The sequence below is a fragment of the Salmo salar genome, chromosome ssa05 (assembly GCF_905237065.1).
Source record: "Salmo salar chromosome ssa05, Ssal_v3.1, whole genome shotgun sequence".
Classification (NCBI taxonomy): Eukaryota; Metazoa; Chordata; class Actinopteri; order Salmoniformes; family Salmonidae; genus Salmo; species Salmo salar.
This window is the reverse complement of record NC_059446.1, coordinates 8223358-8245428: the sequence shown is the minus strand read 5'-3', so window position 1 is coordinate 8245428 and position 22071 is coordinate 8223358. Positions and strand designations below refer to the sequence as shown.

Below are 22071 nucleotides of genomic sequence, written 5' to 3'. Positions count from 1 at the left end.
GAGCTAGAAACACAAGCATTAGGTATTACTGTACTGTTGGAGCTAGAAACACAAGCATTAGGTATTACTGTACTGTTGGAGCTAGAAACACAAGCATTAGGTATTACTGTACTGTTGGAGCTAGAAACACAAGCATTAGGTATTACTGTACTGTTGGAGCTAGAAACACAAGCATTAGGTATTACTGTACTGTTGGAGCTAGAAACACAAGCATTAGGTATTACTGTACTGTTGGAGCTAGAAACACAAGCATTAGGTATTACTGTACTGTTGGAGCTAGAAACACAAGCATTAGGTATTACTGTTGGAGCTAGAAACACAAGCATTAGGTATTACTGTATGTTGGAGCTAGAAACACAAGCATTAGGTATTACTGTACTGTTGGAGCTAGAAACACAAGCATTAGGTATTACTGTACTGTTGGAGCTAGAAACACAAGCATTAGGTATTACTGTACTGTTGGAGCTAGAAACACAAGCATTAGGTATTACTGTACTGTTGGAGCTACTGAAACACAAGCATTAGGTATTACTGTACTGTTGGAGCTAGAAACACAAGCATTAGGTATTACTGTTGGAGCTAGAAACACAAGCATTAGGTATTACTGTACTGTTGGAGCTAGAAACACAAGCATTAGGTATTACTGTTGGAGCTAGAAACACAAGCATTAGGTATTACTGTACTGTTGGAGCTAGAAACACAAGCATTAGGTATTACTGTACTGTGGAGCTAGAAACACAAGCATTAGGTATTACTGTACTGTTGGAGCTAGAAACACAAGCATTAGGTATTACTGCACTGTTGGAGCTAGAAACACAAGCATTAGGTATTACTGTACTGTTGGAGCTAGAAACACAAGCATTAGGTATTACTGTTGTTGGAGCTAGAAACACAAGCATTAGGTATTACTGTACTGTTGGAGCTAGAAACACAAGCATTAGGTATTACTGTACTGTTGGAGCTAGAAACACAAGCATTAGGTATTACTGTACTGTTGGAGCTAGAAACACAAGCATTAGGTATTACTGTACTGTTGGAGCTAGAAACACAAGCATTAGGTATTACTGTACTGTGGAGCTAGAAACACAAGCATTAGGTATTACTGTACTGTTGGAGCTAGAAACACAAGCATTAGGTATTACTGTATGTTGGAGCTAGAAACACAAGCATTAGGTATTACTGTACTGTTGGAGCTAGAAACACAAGCATTAGGTATTACTGTACTTTGGAGCTAGAAACACAAGCATTAGGTATTACTGTACTGTTGGAGCTAGAAACACAAGCATTAGGTATTACTGTACTGTTGGAGCTAGAAACACAAGCATTAGGTATTACTGTACTGTTGGAGCTAGAAACACAAGCATTAGGTATTACTGTCTGGAGCTAGAAACACAAGCATTAGGTATTACTGTACTGTTGGAGCTAGAAACACAAGCATTAGGTATTACTGTACTGTTGGAGCTAGAAACACAAGCATTAGGTATTACTGTTGGAGCTAGAAACACAAGCATTAGGTATTACTGTACTGTTGGAGCTAGAAACACAAGCATTAGGTATTACTGTACTGTTGGAGCTAGAAACACAAGCATTAGGTATTACTGTACTGTTGGAGCTAGAAACACAAGCATTAGGTATTACTGTACTGTTGGAGCTAGAAACACAAGCATTAGGTATTACTGTACTGTTGGAGCTAGAAACACAAGCATTAGGTATTACTGTACTGTTGGAGCTAGAAACACAAGCATTAGGTATTACTGTACTGTTGGAGCTAGAAACACAAGCATTAGGTATTACTGTACTGTTGGAGCTAGAAACACAAGCATTAGGTATTACTGTACGTGGAGCTAGAAACACAAGCATTAGGTATTACTGTACTGTTGGAGCTAGAAACACAAGCATTAGGTATTACTGTATGTTGGAGCTAGAAACACAAGCATTAGGTATTACTGTATTTGGAGCTAGAAACACAAGCATTAGGTATTACTGTACTGTTGGAGCTAGAAACACAAGCATTAGGTATTACTGTCTGGAGCTAGAAACACAAGCATTAGGTATTACTGTTGGAGCTAGAAACACAAGCATTAGGTATTACTGTTGGAGCTAGAAACACAAGCATTAGGTATTACTGTACTGTTGGAGCTAGAAACACAAGCATTAGGTATTACTGCACTGTTGGAGCTAGAAACACAAGCATTAGGTATTACTGTACTGTTGGAGCTAGAAACACAAGCATTAGGTATTACTGTATGGAGCTAGAAACACAAGCATTAGGTATTACTGTACTGTTGGAGCTAGAAACACAAGCATTAGGTATTACTGTACTGTTGGAGCTAGAAACACAAGCATTAGGTATTACTGCACTGTTGGAGCTAGAAACACAAGCATTAGGTATTACTGTACTGTTGGAGCTAGAAACACAAGCATTAGGTATTACTGTTGGAGCTAGAAACACAAGCATTAGGTATTACTGTATGTTGGAGCTAGAAACACAAGCATTAGGTATTACTGTACTGTTGGAGCTAGAAACACAAGCATTAGGTATTACTGTCTTGGAGCTAGAAACACAAGCATTAGGTATTACTGTTTGGAGCTAGAAACACAAGCATTAGGTATTACTGTACTGTTGGAGCTAGAAACACAAGCATTAGGTATTACTGCTGTTGGAGCTAGAAACACAAGCATTAGGTATTACTGCACTGTTGGAGCTAGAAACACAAGCATTAGGTATTACTGTACTGTTGGAGCTAGAAACACAAGCATTAGGTATTACTGTACTGTTGGAGCTAGAAACACAAGCATTAGGTATTACTGTACTGTTGGAGCTAGAAACACAAGCATTAGGTATTACTGTACTGTTGGAGCTAGAAACACAAGCATTAGGTATTACTGTACTGTTGGAGCTAGAAACACAAGCATTAGGTATTACTGTTTGGAGCTAGAAACACAAGCATTAGGTATTACTGTACTGTTGGAGCTAGAAACACAAGCATTAGGTATTACTGTCTGTTGGAGCTAGAAACACAAGCATTAGGTATTACTGTACTGTTGGAGCTAGAAACACAAGCATTAGGTATTACTGTACTGTTGGAGCTAGAAACACAAGCATTAGGTATTACTGTACTGGAGCTAGAAACACAAGCATTAGGTATTACTGTTGGAGCTAGAAACACAAGCATTAGGTATTACTGTACTGTTGGAGCTAGAAACACAAGCATTAGGTATTACTGTACTGTGGAGCTAGAAACACAAGCATTAGGTATTACTGTACTGTTGGAGCTAGAAACACAAGCATTAGGTATTACTGTTGGAGCTAGAAACACAAGCATTAGGTATTACTGTACTGTTGGAGCTAGAAACACAAGCATTAGGTATTACTGCACTGTTGGAGCTAGAAACACAAGCATTAGGTATTACTGTACTGTTGGAGCTAGAAACACAAGCATTAGGTATTACTGTACTTGGAGCTAGAAACACAAGCATTAGGTATTACTGTACTGTTGGAGCTAGAAACACAAGCATTAGGTATTACTGCACTGTTGGAGCTAGAAATACAAGCATTAGGTATTACTGTACTGTTGGAGCTAGAAACACAAGCATTAGGTATTACTGTACTGTTGGAGCTAGAAACACAAGCATTAGGTATTACTGTTGGAGCTAGAAACACAAGCATTAGGTATTACTGTACTGTTGGAGCTAGAAACACAAGCATTAGGTATTACTGTACTGTGGAGCTAGAAACACAAGCATTAGGTATTACTGTACTGTTGGAGCTAGAAACACAAGCATTAGGTATTACTGTACTGTTGGAGCTAGAAACACAAGCATTAGATATTACTGTACTGCTGGAGCTAGAAACACAAGCATTAGGTATTACTGTTGGAGCTAGAAACACAAGCATTATGTATTACTGTACTGTTGGAGCTAGAAACACAAGCATTAGGTATTACTGTACTGTTGGAGCTAGAAACACAAGCATTAGGTATTACTGTTGGAGCTAGAAACACAAGCATTAGGTATTACTGTTGGAGCTAGAAACACAAGCATTAGGTATTACTGTTGGAGCAAGAAACACAAGCATTAGATATTACTGTACTGTTGGAGCTAGAAACACAAGCATTAGGTATTACTGTACTGTTGGAGCTAGAAACACAAGCATTAGGTATTACTGCACTGTTGGAGCTAGAAACACAAGCATTAGGTATTACTGCACTGTTGGAGCTAGAAACACAAGCATTAGGTATTACTGTACTGCTGGGGCTAGAAACACAAGCATTAGGTATTACTGTTGGAGCTAGAAACACAAGCATTAGGTATTACTGTACTGTTGGAGCTAGAAACACAAGCATTAGGTATTACTGTACTGTTGGAGCTAGAAACCCAAGCATTAGGTATTACTGTTGGAGCTAGAAACACAAGCATTAGGTATCACTGTACTGTTGGAGCTAGAAACACAAGCATTAGGTATTACTGCACTGTTGGAGCTAGAAACACAAGCATTAGGTATTACTGTACTGTTGGAGCTAGAAACACAAGCATTAGGTATTACTGTACTGTTGGAGCTAGAAATACAAGCATTAGGTATTACTGTACTGTTGGAGCTAGAAATACAAGCATTAGGTATTATTGCACTGCTGGGGCTAGAAACACAAGCATTAGGTATTACTGTACTGTTGGAGCTAGAAACACAAGCATTAGGTATTACTGTTGGAGCTAGAAACACAAGCATTAGGTATTACTGTTGGAGCTAGAAACACAAGCATTAGGTATTACTGTTGGAGCTAGAAACACAAGCATTAGGTATTACTGTTGGAGCTAGAAACACAAGCATTAGGTATTACTGTTGGAGCTAGAAACACAAGCATTAGGTATTACTGTACTGTTGGAGCTAGAAACACAAGCATTAGGTATTACTGCACTGTTGGAGCTAGAAACACAAGCATTAGGTATTACTGCACTGTTGGAGCTAGAAACACAAGCATTAGGTATTATTGTACTGTTGGAGCTAGAAACACAAGCATTAGGTATTACTGTTGGGGCTAGAAACACAAGCATTAGGTATTACTGTACTGTTGGAGCTAGAAACCCAAGCATTAGGTATTACTGTACTGTTGGAGCTAGAAACACAAGCATTAGGTATTACTGTACTGTTGGAGCTAGAAACACAAGCATTAGGTATTACTGCACTGTTGGAGCTAGAAACACAAGCATTAGGTATTACTGCACTGTTGGAGCTAGAAACACAAGCATTAGGTATTACTGTACTGTTGGAGCTAGAAACACAAGCATTAGGTATTACTGTACTGTTGGAGCTAGAAACACAAGCATTAGGTATTACTGTACTGTTGGAGCTAGAAACACAAGCATTAGGTATTACTGTACTGTTGGAGCTAGAAACACAAGCATTAGGTATTACTGTACTGTTGGAGCTAGAAACACAAGCATTAGGTATTACTGTACTGTTGGAGCTAGAAACACAAGCATTAGGTATTACTGTACTGTTGGAGCTAGAAACACAAGCATTAGGTATTACTGTCTGTTGGAGCTAGAAACACAAGCATTAGGTATTACTGTTGTTGGAGCTAGAAACACAAGCATTAGGTATTACTGTACTGTTGGAGCTAGAAACACAAGCATTAAGTATTACTGTACTGTTGGAGCTAGAAACACAAGCATTAGGTATTACTGTCTGTTGGAGCTAGAAACACAAGCATTAGGTATTACTGTACTGTTGGAGCTAGAAACACAAGCATTAGGTATTACTGCACTGTTGGAGCTAGAAATACAAGCATTAGGTATTACTGTACTGTTGGAGCTAGAAACACAAGCATTAGGTATTACTGTTGGAGCTAGAAACACAAGCATTAGGTATTACTGCACTGTTGGAGCTAGAAACACAAGCATTAGGTATTACTGCACTGTTGGAGCTAGAAATACAAGCATTAGGTATTACTGTACTGTTGGAGCTAGAAACACAAGCATTAGGTATTACTGTACTGTTGGAGCTAGAAACACAAGCATTAGGTATTACTGGTTGGAGCTAGAAACACAAGCATTAGGTATTACTGTACTGTTGGAGCTAGAAACACAAGCATTAGGTATTACTGTTGGAGCTAGAAACACAAGCATTAGGTATTACTGTACTGTTGGAGCTAGAAACACAAGCATTAGATATTACTGTACTGCTGGAGCTAGAAACACAAGCATTAGGTATTACTGTTGGAGCTAGAAACACAAGCATTATATATTACTGTACTGTTGGAGCTAGAAACACAAGCATTAGGTATTACTGTACTGTTGGAGCTAGAAACACAAGCATTAGGTATTACTGTACTGTTGGAGCTAGAAACACAAGCATTAGGTATTACTGTACTGTTGGAGCTAGAAACACAAGCATTAGGTATTACTGTACTGTTGGAGCTAGAAACAAGCATTAGGTATTACTGTACTGTTGGAGCTAGAAACACAAGCATTAGGTATTACTGTACTGTTGGAGCTAGAAACACAAGCATTAGGTATTACTGTACTGTTGGAGCTAGAAACACAAGCATTAGGTATTACTGTTGGAGCTAGAAACACAAGCATTAGGTATTACTGTACTGTTGGAGCTAGAAACACAAGCATTAGGTATTACTGTACTGTTGGAGCTAGAAACACAAGCATTAGGTATTACTGTACTGTTGGAGCTAGAAACACAAGCATTATGTATTACTGTACTGTTGGAGCTAGAAACACAAGCATTAGGTATTACTGTTGGAGCTAGAAACACAAGCATTAGGTATTACTGTTGGAGCTAGAAACACAAGCATTAGGTATTACTGTTGGAGCAAGAAACACAAGCATTAGATATTACTGTACTGTTGGAGCTAGAAACACAAGCATTAGGTATTACTGTACTGTTGGAGCTAGAAACACAAGCATTAGGTATTACTGTACTGTTGGAGCTAGAAACACAAGCATTAGGTATTACTGTACTGTTGGAGCTAGAAACACAAGCATTAGGTATTACTGTACTGTTGGAGCTAGAAACACAAGCATTAGGTATTACTGTACTGTTGGAGCTAGAAACACAAGCATTAGGTATTACTGCACTGTTGGAGCTAGAAATACAAGCATTAGGTATTACTGTTGGAGCTAGAAACACAAGCATTAGGTATTACTGTTGGAGCTAGAAACACAAGCATTAGGTATTACTGTTGGAGCTAGAAACACAAGCATTAGATATTACTGTACTGTTGGAGCTAGAAACACAAGCATTAGATATTACTGTTGGAGCTAGAAACACAAGCATTAGGTATTACTGTACTGTTGGAGCTAGAAACACAAGCATTAGGTATTACTGTACTGTTGGAGCTAGAAACACAAGCATTAGGTATTACTGCACTGTTGGAGCTAGAAACACAAGCATTAGGTATTACTGTACTGTTGGAGCTAGAAACACAAGCATTAGGTATTACTGTACTGTTGGAGCTAGAAACACAAGCATTAGGTATTACTGTACTGTTGGAGCTAGAAACACAAGCATTAGGTATTACTGTACTGTTGGAGCTAGAAACACAAGCATTAGGTATTACTGTACTGTTGGAGCTAGAAACACAAGCATTAGGTATTACTGTACTGTTGGAGCTAGAAACACAAGCATTAGGTATTACTGCACTGTTGGAGCTAGAAACACAAGCATTAGGTATTACTGTACTGTTGGAGCTAGAAACACAAGCATTAGGTATTACTGTACTGTTGGAGCTAGAAACACAAGCATTAGGTATTACTGTTGGAGCTAGAAACACAAGCATTAGGTATTACTGTTGGAGCTAGAAACACAAGCATTAGGTATTACTGTTGGAGCTAGAAACACAAGCATTAGGTATTACTGTACTGTTGGAGCTAGAAACACAAGCATTAGGTATTGCTGTTGGAGCTAGAAACACAAGCATTAGATATTACTGTACTGTTGGAGCTAGAAACACAAGCATTAGGTATTACTGTTGGAGCTAGAAACACAAGCATCTTTTTTTTTCTCTCTCCCTTTCTCTCTCTCAGGCGTCCACCTGTACTATGTAGGAGGTGAGGTGTATGCAGAGTGTCTGAGTGACACCAGTATCTTCGTTCAGAGCCGTAACTGTAACTACCATCATGGTTTCCACCCCACCACGGTGTGTAAAATCCCTAGTGGCTGCAGTCTGAAGATCTTTAACAACCAGGAATTTGCTCAGCTACTGGCCCAGTCTGTGAACCATGGCTTTGAGGCTGTCTACGAACTGACCAAGATGTGCACCATCCGCATGAGCTTTGTAAAGGTGATATACAATTACATTTTGATTCAACAATTATATTAGTTTCAGTACTATATACAGTTCACTGCTTTATGATCTTGTCCATTGATTTAAAAAATATATGTTTTGTGAAATAACTGTTTTAAATGATCTTAATTTCATTGAAAGAGCAACTCGACAATGTTGAGAATAACACTGTGGCGTATCACTGTGCAATGGAAAACAAGTTCGCTATTTCATTCCTTTTTTTGACCATTTACTGAATATGACCCAGCTTTCTTTCTCTCTCTCTCTCGCTCCCTTTCAACAGGGCTGGGGAGCTGAGTATCACCGACAAGATGTCACCAGCACCCCCTGTTGGATAGAAGTGCACCTTCACGGCCCTCTGCAGTGGCTGGATAAAGTGCTGACACAGATGGGCTCTCCTCTGAACCCCATCTCTTCAGTGTCTTAATGGTGCCCCCCCCCAGACCAGACTCTCGACCCCATCTCTTCAGTGTCTTAATGGTGCCCCCCCTCCCAGACCAGACTCTCGACCCCATCTCTTCAGTGTCTTAATGGTGCCCCCCCCTCCCAGACCAGACTCTCGACCCCATCTCTTCAGTGTCTTAATGGTGCCCCCCCCTCCCAGACCAGACTCTCGACCCCATCTCTTCAGTGTCTTAATGGTGGCCCCCCAAGACCAGACCAGCCAGGCTGGGAGTTTCTTTTACACATTTTTTTTAAATGTATATATTTTTTAAAATGTTTTAATGAGTTAAAGGCTGAACTGTTTACAGTATCTGGCTGCAGAAGGGATGTTGAGCAGCAGAACTAAAAGAAAGAATTAAAGAAAGAAAAATGGAGGCTACAAGCAGAAGATAAAAGTAAATCCTAAAGAAGAATATTCAGAGTAGCGGCACAAAATAATGGATAAAGTACTGCTGAGTCATCCACTACCAACCATGTGCTTATTCTATTGAGAGTAGTAGGACTGGAAAGCATGTACCTTACTTATATTTTTAGTTTTTTTTAAGGATTTTGCATAAAATGTTTGATTTTCTTTCTGTATTTTTTTTTTAGTTTTTAAAAGAAAATAATAAAATGTTGTATATCACTACTACAAATTTACCACAGTCAAACTACTTGTAATTTAACTTTGCAAACTTTTTTTTTCTTTCTTGCCATGTTTTCTAATGCCAGATATTTTACATCTAAGGTATAGATATCATTATGTTTACTATTAGACTCAGATCTCATAATGTTTCCATTTTATAGTTTTATCACTAGAAAAACTTGAGTTACTGCCATTTTAAATAAAGTATGTCTAACTGGTAACTATGATATGAGGAATTCATTACTGAATGCTTTGAACAGGTGACAAGCTAGAAACAACACACTTCTCAGAGGAGAACTCGTCAATAAAGTTGTCAATGATGCTTGTCGATTCTCTGTACATGGTGTATGTTCAAGTGACAGAATTACTTCCTGTATTCATTAACCATTTTATATATTTTTGTATCTAATGGAGGTAAGGCAAGTTTGTGTGTAGGGTACAGTTAGTGGCATTATTCTATGACATGACAGAATCAACTTCATTAGAGCTGGTCACGGGTGCACCTCAGCCAAGCTCAAGGTCCTAAACGATATCTTAACTGCCATCAATAAGAAACAATACTGTGCAGCCGTATTCATTGACCAGGCCAAGGCTTTCGACTGTCAATCACCACATCCTCATCAGCAGACTAAATAGCCTTGGTTTCTCAAATGATTGCCTCGCCTGGTTCACCAACTACTTCTCTGATAGAGTTCAGTGTGTCAAATCGGAGGGCCTGTTGTCCGGGCCTCTGGCAGTCTCTATGGGGATGCCACAGGGTTCAATTCTTGGGCCAACTCTTTTCTCTGTATACATCAATGATGTCGCTCTTGCTGCTGGTGAGTCTCTGATCCACCTCTACGCAGACCACACCATTCTGTATACTTCTGGCCCTTCTTTGGACACTGTTAACTACCCTCCAGACGAGCTTCAATGCCATACAACTCTCCTTCCGTGGTCTCCAACTGCTCTTAAATACAAGTAAAACTAAATGCATGCTCTTCAACCGATCGCTGCCTGCACCTGCCCGCCTGTCCAGCATCACTACTCTGGACGGTTCTGACTTAATATGTGGACAACTAAAAATACCTAGGTGTCTGGTTAGACTATAAACTCTCCTTCCAGACTCACATCAAACATCTCCAATCCAAAGTTAAATCTAGAATTGGCTTCCTATTTCGCAACAAAGCATCTTTCACTCATGCTGCCAAACACCCTCGTAAAACTGACCATCCTACCGATCCTTGACTTCGGCGATGTCATTTACAAAATAGCCTCCAATACCCTACTCAATAAACTGGATGCAGTCTATCACAGTGCCATCTGTTTTGTCACCAAAGCCCCATATACTACCCACCACTGCGACCTGTACTCTCTCGTTTCATACTCGTCACCAAACCCACTGGCTTCAGGTCATCTACAAGACCCTGCTAGGATAAGTTCCCCCTTATCTCAGCTCACTGATCACCATAGCAGCACCTGTAGTAGCACCCCCAAAGCCAATTCCTCCTTCAGCCGCCTCTCCTTCCAGTTCTCTGCTGCCAATGACTGGAACGAACTACAAAAATCTCTAAAACTGGAAACACTTATCTCCCTCACTAGCTATAAGCTCCAGCTGTCAGAGCAGCTCACAGATCACTGCACCTGTACATAGCCCATCTATAATTTAGCCCAAACAACTACCCCTTCCCCTACTGTATTTATTTATTTGGCTCCTTTGCGCCCCATTATTTCTACTTTGTACTTTCTTCCACTGCAAATCTACCATTCCAGTGTTTTACTTGCTATATTGTATTTACTTCGCCACCATGGTCTTTTTGCCTTTACCTCCCTTATCTCACCTCATTTGCTCACTTTGTAAATATACTTATTTTTCTACTATATTCTTGACTGTATGTTTGTTTTACTCCATGTGTAACTCTTGTTGTATGTGTCGAACTGCTTTGCTTTATCTTGGCCAGGTCGCAATTGTAAATGAGAACTTGTTCTCAACTTGCCTACCTGGTTAAATAAAGGTTAAATAAATACAATTACAAAATAAATTAGCACAAAGTTAACCGGTAATGGGTAACAGTGACTACATGTTGTTCACCTGTTTTAATATTATTTTTTAACACTTTTGTGCTTAGTTGTCTGTTGACACGACAACTTCTATTGAAAAACAAGCATTGGTGGGTTGCGATGCTGACATTTTAATGGTGCGGCACTACAGTCATTACGGTTAATAAAACCCATCATTTGATTGGCGCTAGTACGTGATAGGAAATCAACTTGCCAGACCACCATTGGTCAAATATATATTCCTGTTCATCTATTGGTCCGCGTTGAGTTACCCCATGTCTACTAAAATATGGTCTTTAACTGTCACCAGGGTACAAATCCAATGGCAAATATTAACCGGGGTACGCTGGTGTGAAAACCCATACACTCCCATTCAGAACAGTCCGTTAGCTAACGGTAGCTAGCTACAACACTGACGCGAATTCTGTCAATTAAGTGTGACGGTTTCTATTGAAATGTAACGTCAGTTAGCTTGCTATCTATCCAATTGCTTTTCTTCGTTTAACAGCCAACAAACGGTTTCCATCGAGCGCATAAACACTTCAATCTCTTGCTAGTTAGCGAGTTTGGATTTCCCCGGAAGTGAGGTGGCCACTTGGACGAGCAAGCCAAAGATAAACACGTATCGGAGACTCAGGCGTCTTTGGGGCTGAGGTATAAATGTTAGTTAAATAGAAAGCGAAATGCTTGAAGAAGGGACAATTAATTGGTCGTAATATAGTTGAGAGACCTGATACATCTTGTAATCATAGTGAACGCCCCAATCAAAGCGTTGGAACAAGCTCAAAAAGTGCATTCCGTGACAAAAACGACATCGAATCCGTGAGTAGCTAACGTTAGCTAGCTATCCATATTAGTTTCGCACTGCAGTGACATTACTGTACAGCTAACTACTAAAATAGCTGGCTATGCAGAGAAAGAGCAGCCAAGCTAGCTGTCCCTTCCAGCCCAGATTAGCTAACACATCCCCTCAACTATAACATTGCATTGTTAACTAGCTAGGTATTGGCTGAGTTGAATAGTGGGCTAGCATAATATCTACTAAGCAAGCTGTCTTGTTATTAACTTGTCATCCGATACATCTACCTAGCTTGGTAGATTAAATATGGCATTTCAACAATGCAGTTATAGTTTTAACGACATTAAGGCTTGATTAAATTGAGTGAAGATGTCAATCTACACTCAACAAAAATGTGAACGCAACATGTAAAGTGTTGGTCCCATGTTTCATGAGCAGAAATGTTTCATACACACAAAAACATTTCATAGAAAAAAGCTATCTCAAATGTGTTTACATCCCTGTTAGTGAGCATTTCTCCTTTGCCAATATAATCCATCCACCTGACAGGTGTGGCATATCAAGAAGCTGATTAAACAGCATGATCATTAGACAGACCCCCGAGTATCCTGCTGCTACTCGCTGTTTATTCTCTATGTATAGTTACTTCACCCCTACCTACATGTACAAATGACCTCAACAAACCTGTACCCCTCACACTGACTCTGGACAGGTACCCCCTGTATATAGCCTCCTTATTGCGATTTTATTGTTACTTATAATTGTTTACTTTAGTTTATTTGGTAAATATTTGTTTAACTCTTGAACTGCACGGTTGGTTAAGGGCTTGTAAGTAAGCATTTCACTGTAAGGTCTACACTTGTTGTATTCGGTACATGTGACAAAGTTTGATTTGATTTTGCTGGGGACAATAAAAGGCCACTCTAAAAATGTGCAGTTTTGTCACACAACAAAATGCCACAGATGTCTCAAGTTTTGAGGGAGTGTTCAATTGGCATGCTGACTGCAGGAATGTCCACCAGAGCTGTTGCTAGAGAATTAATGTTACTTTCTCTACCATATGCCGCCTCCAACATTGTTTTAGAGAATTTGGCAGCACGTCCAACCGGCCTCACAACCGCAGACCATGTGTATGGTGTCGTGTGGGTGAGCGGTTTGCTGACGTCAACGTTGTGTACAGAGTGCCCCGTGGTGGCGGTGGGGTAGTATGGGCAGGCATAAGCTACGGAAAGCAAACACAATTGCATTTTATCGATGGCAATTTGAAATGCACAGAGTTACCGTGACGAGATCTTACGGCCCATGTTGCCATTCATCTGCCACCATCACCTCATGTTTCAGGATAATGCACAGCCCCATGTCGCAAGGATCTGTACAGAATTCATGGAAGCTGAAAATTGTTTCAATTAACTTATTTCCTTGTATGAACTAACTGAGTAACATCTTTGAAATTGTAGCATGTTGCGTTTTATATTTTTGTACAGTTGAAACATTGCTCTGTTTACACTTGCCCCTAGGCAGCTGTCAACATACATGTATTTATTCAGTGACTGTTACTTGTTAGTTCGCTAGCTAGTTCGCTATAAGGAAGCAATTGGATTATCCAACAGCCAGGATTATGAAATGACAATATCTTAACCTGCTCTACATTCTGATTGTCATCCTACCCCACAGCTGTAGATACTGCCTACACCATGGTGCGTGCAGCCCTGGTGACTGCCACCAGTCTGGCTCTGACTGGCGCTGTGATTGCCCATGCCTACTTTCTCAAACACCAGTTCTACCCCACCGTGGTCTACCTCACCAAGAGTAGCCCCAGTATGGCAGTGAGTAGTTCTCTACATTCCCTGTGTGATATGTTTATCAGATGTATGGTCTGTAACGTGGCTTCCTCTCCTCTTTGTGTCAGGTGTTGTACATCCAGGCGTTTGTGTTGGTGTTCCTGTTGGGAAAGTTCATGCGTAAAATCTTCTTCGGACAGCTGAGAGCTGCAGAGATGGAGGTATGAACCAATTTAAATGTTATTTCAGTGTTTGTTTACTCCTGCTTGGTTTATTAGAGTACCAGATCTGTATTTCTCAATAACTGGCACTGGACTTCTATGTAATGTAATGCTGTTGTTGCTTAGGTCTGTGACTCAACCATCATACCCTTTGCACACTCCTGAGCTGTGTTGTCTTGGTTACACATCCACCATATTTGTTAGACTGATGCTGGAAAGGAAAATCTGAAAACAAAATGTCAAATACTATCAGTATGATAGTGTAAAAAGGTTATCACTAAGATTCAACTTCCTCTTCCTTTAGCATCTGATAGAGCGATCCTGGTATGCTGTCACAGAGACGTGTCTGGCCTTTACGGTGTTCAGGGATGACTTCTCTCCCCGCTTCGTTGCCCTATTCACCCTGCTGCTCTTCATCAAGTGCTTCCACTGGCTGGCTGAGGACAGGGTTGACTTTGTGAGGCTGTTACACGTTAAACACATTTGTATAGATAATTCACATAGTTCAGACATTTTCGTTACTTTACAACAAACGTGTTTACCATCTATAAAGTGACAATGAACGTGAAAGGAAAGCACGTGTCTCTGTGTCTGTTCTGATGATATTTTCCCACCTTCTCATTCAGATGGAGAGAAGTCCTAATATATCCTGGGTCTTCCACTTCAGGGTGTTCTGTGAGTATATCTGTGGGTTATATCTCTTCAAGGTGTTAAAGGCCCACCCAGTGATATACAGTATCTTTGTAATGGGCCCTTCACTGGTTTACAGTATGAGTTATACTGTCTTTCAATAGACCCTACAGTGTATATCAGTACTGTAATTGTTACTACTTATTGGAGTGTTACTGATTTAGTCACAGCTATGTGAAACTGTTGTTTTTAGTTCCAAGTGATGTTTCTTAAAATAAAGCTGTATGCAAATATATTAGACTGATGCAGCTGGTGCAGACCAGTAAAACAGCACATCGACATTGTAGCTTGATAACGCAACTGGCATATCTGGGCAAGAACGTCTAGGCCTGTACTAGTGTGTTCAGTCAAAATCACTGGGAGGAATGGACGGATTATCTAAATCATTGTGTCTCTCACACAGCTCTGATGGTGTTGCTGGGAATCCTGGACTTCCTGTTTGTCAACCATGCCTGTCATAGTATCATCACACGAGGCGCCTCTGTCCAACTAGTCTTTGGATTTGAGGTTTGTTAAACTATAAATTGTCATTTTCTGAATCTGTCATGTGAAACTTTATTCCTATATGCCTGCTATATATATATATATATATAGTAATTTTCATTGTCTTGATGAATCAAAGCAGTTGGTTATACTTCAGCACACTTCTCAGAATAATAACACTGTTGTTGTTTAGTATGCCATCCTAATGACCATGGTGCTCACCACCTTCATCAAGTACACCCTCCACACTGTTCACCTCCAGAGTGACAACCCCTGGGACAACAAAGCAGTCTACATGCTCTACACCGAGCTCTTCACTGGTATGATACCTTTATCACTAAATATAGTACTTTACACTGGTTTGATACCTTTATCACTAAATATACTCTTTACACTGAGCTCTACACTGGTATGATGCCTGTATCACTAAATATAATCTTTTACACTGGTATGATGCCTGTATCGCTAAATATACTCTTTAAACTGAGCTCTTCACTGGTATGATACCTTTATCGCTAAATATGCTCTTCACTGGTATGATACCTTTATCGCTAAATATGCTCTTCACTGGTATGATACCTGTATCGCTAAAGATGCTCTACACTGGTATGATACCTGTATCGCTAAAGATGCTCTACACTGGTATGATACCTGTATCGCTAAAGATGCTCTACACTGGTATGATACCTGTATCGCTAAAGATGCTCTACACTGGTATGATACCTTTATCGCTAAAGATGCTCTACACTGGTATGATACCTGTATCGCTAAAGATGCTCTACACTGGTATGATACCTGTATCGCTAAAGATGCTCTACACTGGTATGATACCTTTATCGCTAAAGATGCTCTACACTGGTATGATACCTTTATCGCTAAAGATGCTCTACACTGGTATGATACCTTTATCGCTAAAGATGCTCTACACTGGTATGATACCTTTATCGCTAAAGATGCTCTACACTGGTATGATACCTTTATCGCTAAAGATGCTCTACACTGGTATGATACCATTATCGCTAAAGATGCTCTACACTGGTATGATACCTGTATCGCTAAAGATGCTCTACACTGGTATGATACCTTTATCGCTAAAGATGCTCTACACTGGTATGATACCTTTATCGCTAAAGATGCTCTACACTTGCGATACAACTTTAAATGTCCAGTTTCTTGGATCCACTTCATTAATTCACATTAAGCCACATTTCTTAGAATGAAAAGCATGTCCATTAAGCATGTTTTAGTCCAGGACTAGGCTTGTTTTGGGTCCAGGAAACTGGTCATATATATTATCCACATCAGTAAATATATAAGACGTTCAAATCTCTCCACTCTTCCCTCCAAGGTTTCATCAAGGTCCTCCTGTACATGGCGTTCATGACCATCATGATAAAGGTTCACACCTTCCCCCTGTTCGCCATCCGGCCCATGTACCTGGCGATGAGGTGAGCAACACCGCTGCTCTAAACCCTAGAATAAAGATACCATTCTAAAGTTCTTAGACCTGGAAGCCAGGTCTCTCTGAAGACTCCATATGTTACCCGGCCAACAGATTATCTTCTATCATTTTATTGTTATAAGAGGCAGATGTAACCATTAGAACACTTGAATTTCTGGATTCTGTTCTCTAGGCAGTTCAAGAAAGCAGTAACAGATGCAATAATGTCGCGGCGAGCCATCCGCAACATGAATACACTGTGAGTGTGCAATGCATCTGTTTTTTGTTTGTTATTTTGGGTATCCACAATGGGGGGAAAGAATCATTCCTCTTACCATATTCATCATTTTAGGAGGAAAAACATTGACTAAACATCAGTGGACTAGTCAATGAACTCTGTATCTCTGCAGTTACCCAGATGCCACTCCTGAAGATCTGCTGGCTTCAGACAACGTGTGTATCATCTGTCGTGAAGAAATGGTGACTGGAGCCAAGAAACTTCCTTGCAACCATATCTTCCACTCTAGGTATTTTATGGATACATCTACGCTCTACTTATTTTAGACAGAAAGGTATCAGAAAGTAGAAAATAAGATAACAACATTTTTGATATTTGACTTGTCATTTTTGTCCCATTTATTGTTTTGGCTGGTCCTGTTGGTTTTCTGCTGTTTATGTCACCAACTCTGTGTAGCTAACTAACCTTTTCCTTCATTTTGTATCCCAGTTGCCTTCGCTCCTGGTTCCAGAGACAGCAGACGTGTCCTACATGTCGTATGGATGTCCTCCGGGCCTCGAACCCCAACCAGCCTCCCACCCCAGCCCCTGCCCAGCCTCCTGCCCCAGCAGCACCTGCCAACGCCCCTGTCCCTGGTCCACCTGGGAACGGTGGGTAGCACCACACAGAACAACACATCCATTGTCTAACGTCAAATATATATCCATCTGCACTGATAGTTCAACTGGAACAGGTTAAATATTTAGATATCTGATAGTAACCTAGTAGTTGTTTCATGAAGTTACTATATATCTGATAGGAACCTAGTAATAAACTCAGCAAAAAATGAAACGTCCTTTCACTGTCAACTGCGTTTATTTTCGGCAAACTTAACATGTGTAAATATTTGTATGAACGTAAGATTCAACAACTGAGACATAAACTGAACAAGTTCCACAGACATGTGACTAACAAATGGAATAATGTGTCCCTGAACAAAGGGGGGGTCAAAAATAACAGTCAGTATCTGGTGTGGCCACCAGCTGCATTAAGTACTACAGTGCATCTCCTCCTCATGCACTGCACCAGATTTGCCAGTTCTTGCTGTGAGATGTTACCGCACTTTTCCACCAAGGCACCTGCATGTTCCCGGACATTTCTGAGGGGAATGGCCCTAGCCCTCACCCTCCGATCCAACAGGTCCCAGACGTGCTCAATGGGATTGAGATCCGGACTCTTCGCTGGCCATGGCAGAACACTGACGTTCCTGTCTTGCAGGAAATCATGCACAGAACGAGCCGTATGGCTGGTGGCATTGTCATGCTGGAGGGTCATGTCAGGATGAGCCTGCAGGAAGGGTACCACGTGAGAGAGGAGGATGTCTTCCCTGTAATGCACAGCGTTGAGATTGCTTGCAATGACAACAAGCTCAGTCCGATGATGCTGTGACACACCGCCCCAGACCATGACGGACCCTCCACCTCCAAATCAATCCCGCTCCAGAGTACAAGCCTCGGTGTAACGCTCATTCCTTCATCGATAAACGCGAATCCGACCACCACCCCTGGTGAGACAAAACCGCGACTCATCAGTGAAGAGCACTTTTTGCCAGCCCTGTCTGGTCCAGTGACGGCGGGCTTGTGCCCATAGGCGGCGTTGTTGCCGGTGATGTCTGGTGAGGACCTGCCTTACAACAGGCCTACAAGCCGTCTCAGCCTATTGCGGACAGAGTGAGCACTGATGGATTGTGCGTTCCTGGTGTAACCCGGGCAGTTGTTGCCATCCTGTACCTGTCCCGCAGGTGTGATGTTCCGATCCTGTGCAGGTGTTGTTACACGTGGTCTGCCACTGTGAGGATGATCAGCTGTCCGTCCTGTCTCCCTGTAGCGCTGTCTTAGGCGTCTCACAGTACGGACATTGCAATTTATTGCCCTGGCCACATCTGCAGTCCTCATGCCTCCTTGCAGCATGCCTAAGGAACGTTCACGCAGATGAGCAGGGACCCTGGGCATCTTTCTTTTGGTGTTTTTCAGAGTCAGTCGAAAGGCCTCTTTAGTGTCCTAAGTTTTCATAACTGTGACCTTAATTGTCTAACGTCTGTAAGCTGTTAGTGTCTTAACGACCGTTCCACAGGTGCATGTTCATTAACTGTTTATGGTTCATTGAACAACCATGGGAAACCCTGTTTAAACCCTTTACAATGAAGATCTGTGAAGTTATTTGGATTTTTACGAATTATCTGTGAAAGACAGGGTCCTGAAAAAGGGACGTTTCTTTTTTTTTTTCCTGAGTTTAGTTTCATGAAGTTACTAGCTGTAAACTGGGTTGACTCCCAAGTGGCTGACTGACATGCTTCTCCCTCTTGTCCCCTTGTCTCATCTAGTTGGCCCTGGAATGATGCCCCACTTCCCCCCAGGGCTGTTTCCTTTCTGGGGCCCCTTCCCTGGAGCGGCCCCCCCTGCTGGTGCTCCTGGCGCCCCAGGGGCCACAGATGCCCCTGGGGCTACAGAGGCAGCTCAGACTCAGGGCGCTGGTGAGTCTCATTTCTACTCTCTGGTACTTAGGTATCTGTCAAATTGTCAGTCTTATCTTTTCTGAATGGGAGGGTAGACGCAGACCAATCTCCACATTCGAGCCAATTAGAGGTTTCCCTGACCTAGATGACGATATGGCCCGTTCAATAGAGATTCTCAATTGGGCCTGGAAGACCAGCCCTAAAGTGTCTGTCCTAACATTCTGTGAACATTTAAAGTCATAATTTCTCCTTGTGTGAATCAGGCACCGGTCAGTCCACTGGGGCCAGTACAGTCGGTGCTGCTCCTGCTCCAGGAGGCCCTATGCCTGGGTTCCCCTTCCCCTCCTTCCCACCCCCACCGTTCCCCTCAGCTCCATGGCTGACTATGCCACCACCTCCACCGTTTGGTAAGATCTGGATTCATTCCTACTTACTCCTTCACTTATAAAGGAAGCCTCCATGAAAATACTATTGTAGATGGGCCACCATTTTCAACATTTTTAGCAACAGTTTTGTTCTTATTTACCCTGTTGCCGAGGGAGGGCTGTTGCCGAGGGAGGGCTGTTGCCGAGGGAGGGCTGTTGCCGAGGGAGGGCTAAGATGTTCACAATACATCTGTATTAAGGCTGGATATCTTTAATAACCTTGTTACGCTGTGTACTCTGTCCCAGTGTCCTCCATGCCCCCTCCTCCCCCGGCCCTGTCCACCATGTCAGAGGCTGAACTGAGGGAGCTGGAGCAGGAGGGCCGTAGAGGCCTGGAGGCCAGACTGCGTTGTCTCCACAACATCCACACTCTACTGGACGCTGCCATGCTCAACATCCACCACTACCTCACTACCGTCGCCACGCTTACGTAATGATGCCTGGTTTTCATTTTTATGTGGGTCAACATTTCCATTATTGTTAAGCATGTGATTATCATACTACTCCTTTGCTCCTCAGTCCTCCTCAGTCAGAAACCAGCAGTGCTGCTGGCGAGGCCAGTGGATCATCTCCTCCCTCCACTAGTGCAGAAACCCAGGAGAACCAGGAGAACGACTCTCAGAGCAGTACAGGTAAGTCCTCCTATTGACTGACTGATATTGTGAAGTGAACATGAATCCGGACTAGCTGTTAGTGGGATTTTGAAGCGGTATGTTTTACACTGTAGACACATTTTCTCACCTTTGTTTCGCTCCTCTTGTCTCTTACTCTCCAGCCGCTGAACTTGAAGCTGTGAATGGGGCCACAGGTTTCTCCCAGCCAGACTCTACCACGCTGGTCGACAGTGAAGACAAGCGGGATGAAGAGGAAGGCGAGGAAGTTGGCGAAGACGGAGAGCCCAACCCTTCAGAGTTGAGGCGCCGTCGTCTCCGCAAACTCGAGACCACACCCCCTCCTCCTGACCACTGATACATGCCTACTGATGCATTCTGGGAACTGACTTATCAATCAATACATTATTGATTACCAATCAATAATAAGAGATGTATTTTATTTTTCTCTTTTTCCCCCTCCTGGCTCTGTGTTTTGTGCTGTTTAAACTCAGACAGCCGAGAGAGAGGAAGAAGGAACAACTGTTGTTCCACAACCTTTTCGTTGTTGGAACATATTAAAAGCAAGATTTTCTTTTTCAACTGCCTGACATCTTATGATCCATATGCAGGTGTTTTGTTTCACCACTCTTCACCCAATACTGAGGAGTGATATTCAAACACACAGACCGGACTTCTTCAAATACAGACCTGACCTGAGAGCTGACTTCTTCAAATACAGACCTGACCTGAGAGCTGACTTCTTCAAATACAGACATGACCTGAGAGCTGACTTCTTCAAATACAGACCTGACCTGAGAGCTGACTTCTTCAAATACAGACCTGACCTGAGAGCTGACTTCTTCAAATACAGACATGACCTGAGAGCTGACTTCTTCAAATACAGACCTGACCTGAGAGCTGACTTCTTCAAATACAGACCTGACCTGAGAGCTGACTTCTTCAAATACAGACCTGACCTGAGAGCTGACTTCTTGGTCAGTGACAACAAAGTGGACAGTGTTTTAAATCTCAGGTCACTTCTACTTCTCCTACCGTGGAGTCAATCCAACTGTGAGAGGTTGCTTTTTCTTCGTCACTGTAAAATGGATCCCCCTTACTGTCCTGCTTGTCAGACCGTGTTACAGGGAGGGTCTGACCCTTTTGAGTTAAAGGAAGCGATGTCTGAAATGGGCCCCCTATTCCCTATGTAGTGCATAGTGCACTACGTTCAACCAGAGACCTATCTAGGGAATAGGGTGTAGCCATAGTGTCCAGAGTGATGGATGAGATTATACTTTTTGTTTTTGTAATTTCAGATTTCTCAAGATTTTGCTGCGGGGGTATTATAACTTAATAGGAAAGTGGGTTGATTTAACCTGTACATACTGTAAAGTTTTACTAGGATGATCTGTACATACTGCAGAATAAACCATTGAAATGTCAGAGGTCATGTCTTTGTTGGGATGTACTACATGGATGGGTTCACTATCAGGAGCTGAA

The 22071-nt window shown here is 41.7% G+C and overlaps 2 protein-coding genes and 1 pseudogene across 7 annotated transcripts in view; 2 read left to right on the top strand and 1 right to left on the bottom strand.

Moving 5' to 3' along the window:
- The window catches only part of LOC106604147 (mothers against decapentaplegic homolog 5), a 37812-nt gene extending 28124 nt beyond the window's left edge, over positions 1-9688 (top strand). For 3 of the 4 annotated variants that reach the window (XM_045717851.1, XM_045717849.1, XM_045717852.1), the window contains 2 exons: positions 8038-8294; positions 8581-9688. In XM_045717851.1, the coding sequence (XP_045573807.1) occupies positions 8038-8294; positions 8581-8724 (401 nt within the window). In that variant the 3' untranslated portion in view covers positions 8725-9688. The remainder of the gene's footprint in view (positions 1-8037; positions 8295-8580) is intronic. The other variant, XR_006769810.1, reaches the window with a different exon arrangement.
- Positions 1-22071, bottom strand: part of LOC123743233 (basic proline-rich protein-like) — a 603964-nt pseudogene that overhangs the window by 241530 nt on the left and 340363 nt on the right.
- Positions 11736-22014, top strand: syvn1 (synovial apoptosis inhibitor 1, synoviolin). 3 transcript variants are annotated; one of them, XM_045717846.1, is made up of 16 exons: positions 11736-12228; positions 13880-14031; positions 14115-14207; positions 14512-14664; positions 14834-14882; positions 15301-15404; positions 15643-15700; positions 16729-16828; positions 17015-17080; positions 17232-17348; positions 17549-17709; positions 19422-19571; positions 19817-19960; positions 20225-20408; positions 20498-20610; positions 20754-22014. In XM_045717846.1, exons 2-16 carry the CDS (start codon positions 13900-13902, stop codon positions 20945-20947), a joined length of 1818 nt encoding a protein of 605 aa, XP_045573802.1. In that variant the 5' UTR covers positions 11736-12228; positions 13880-13899; the 3' UTR covers positions 20948-22014. The 3 variants fall into 3 exon arrangements, with proteins under 3 accessions (XP_045573802.1, XP_014054031.1, XP_014054030.1); XM_014198556.2 differs by having other exon boundaries at positions 11737-12060; positions 15574-15700; XM_014198555.2 differs by having other exon boundaries at positions 11737-12228; positions 15574-15700.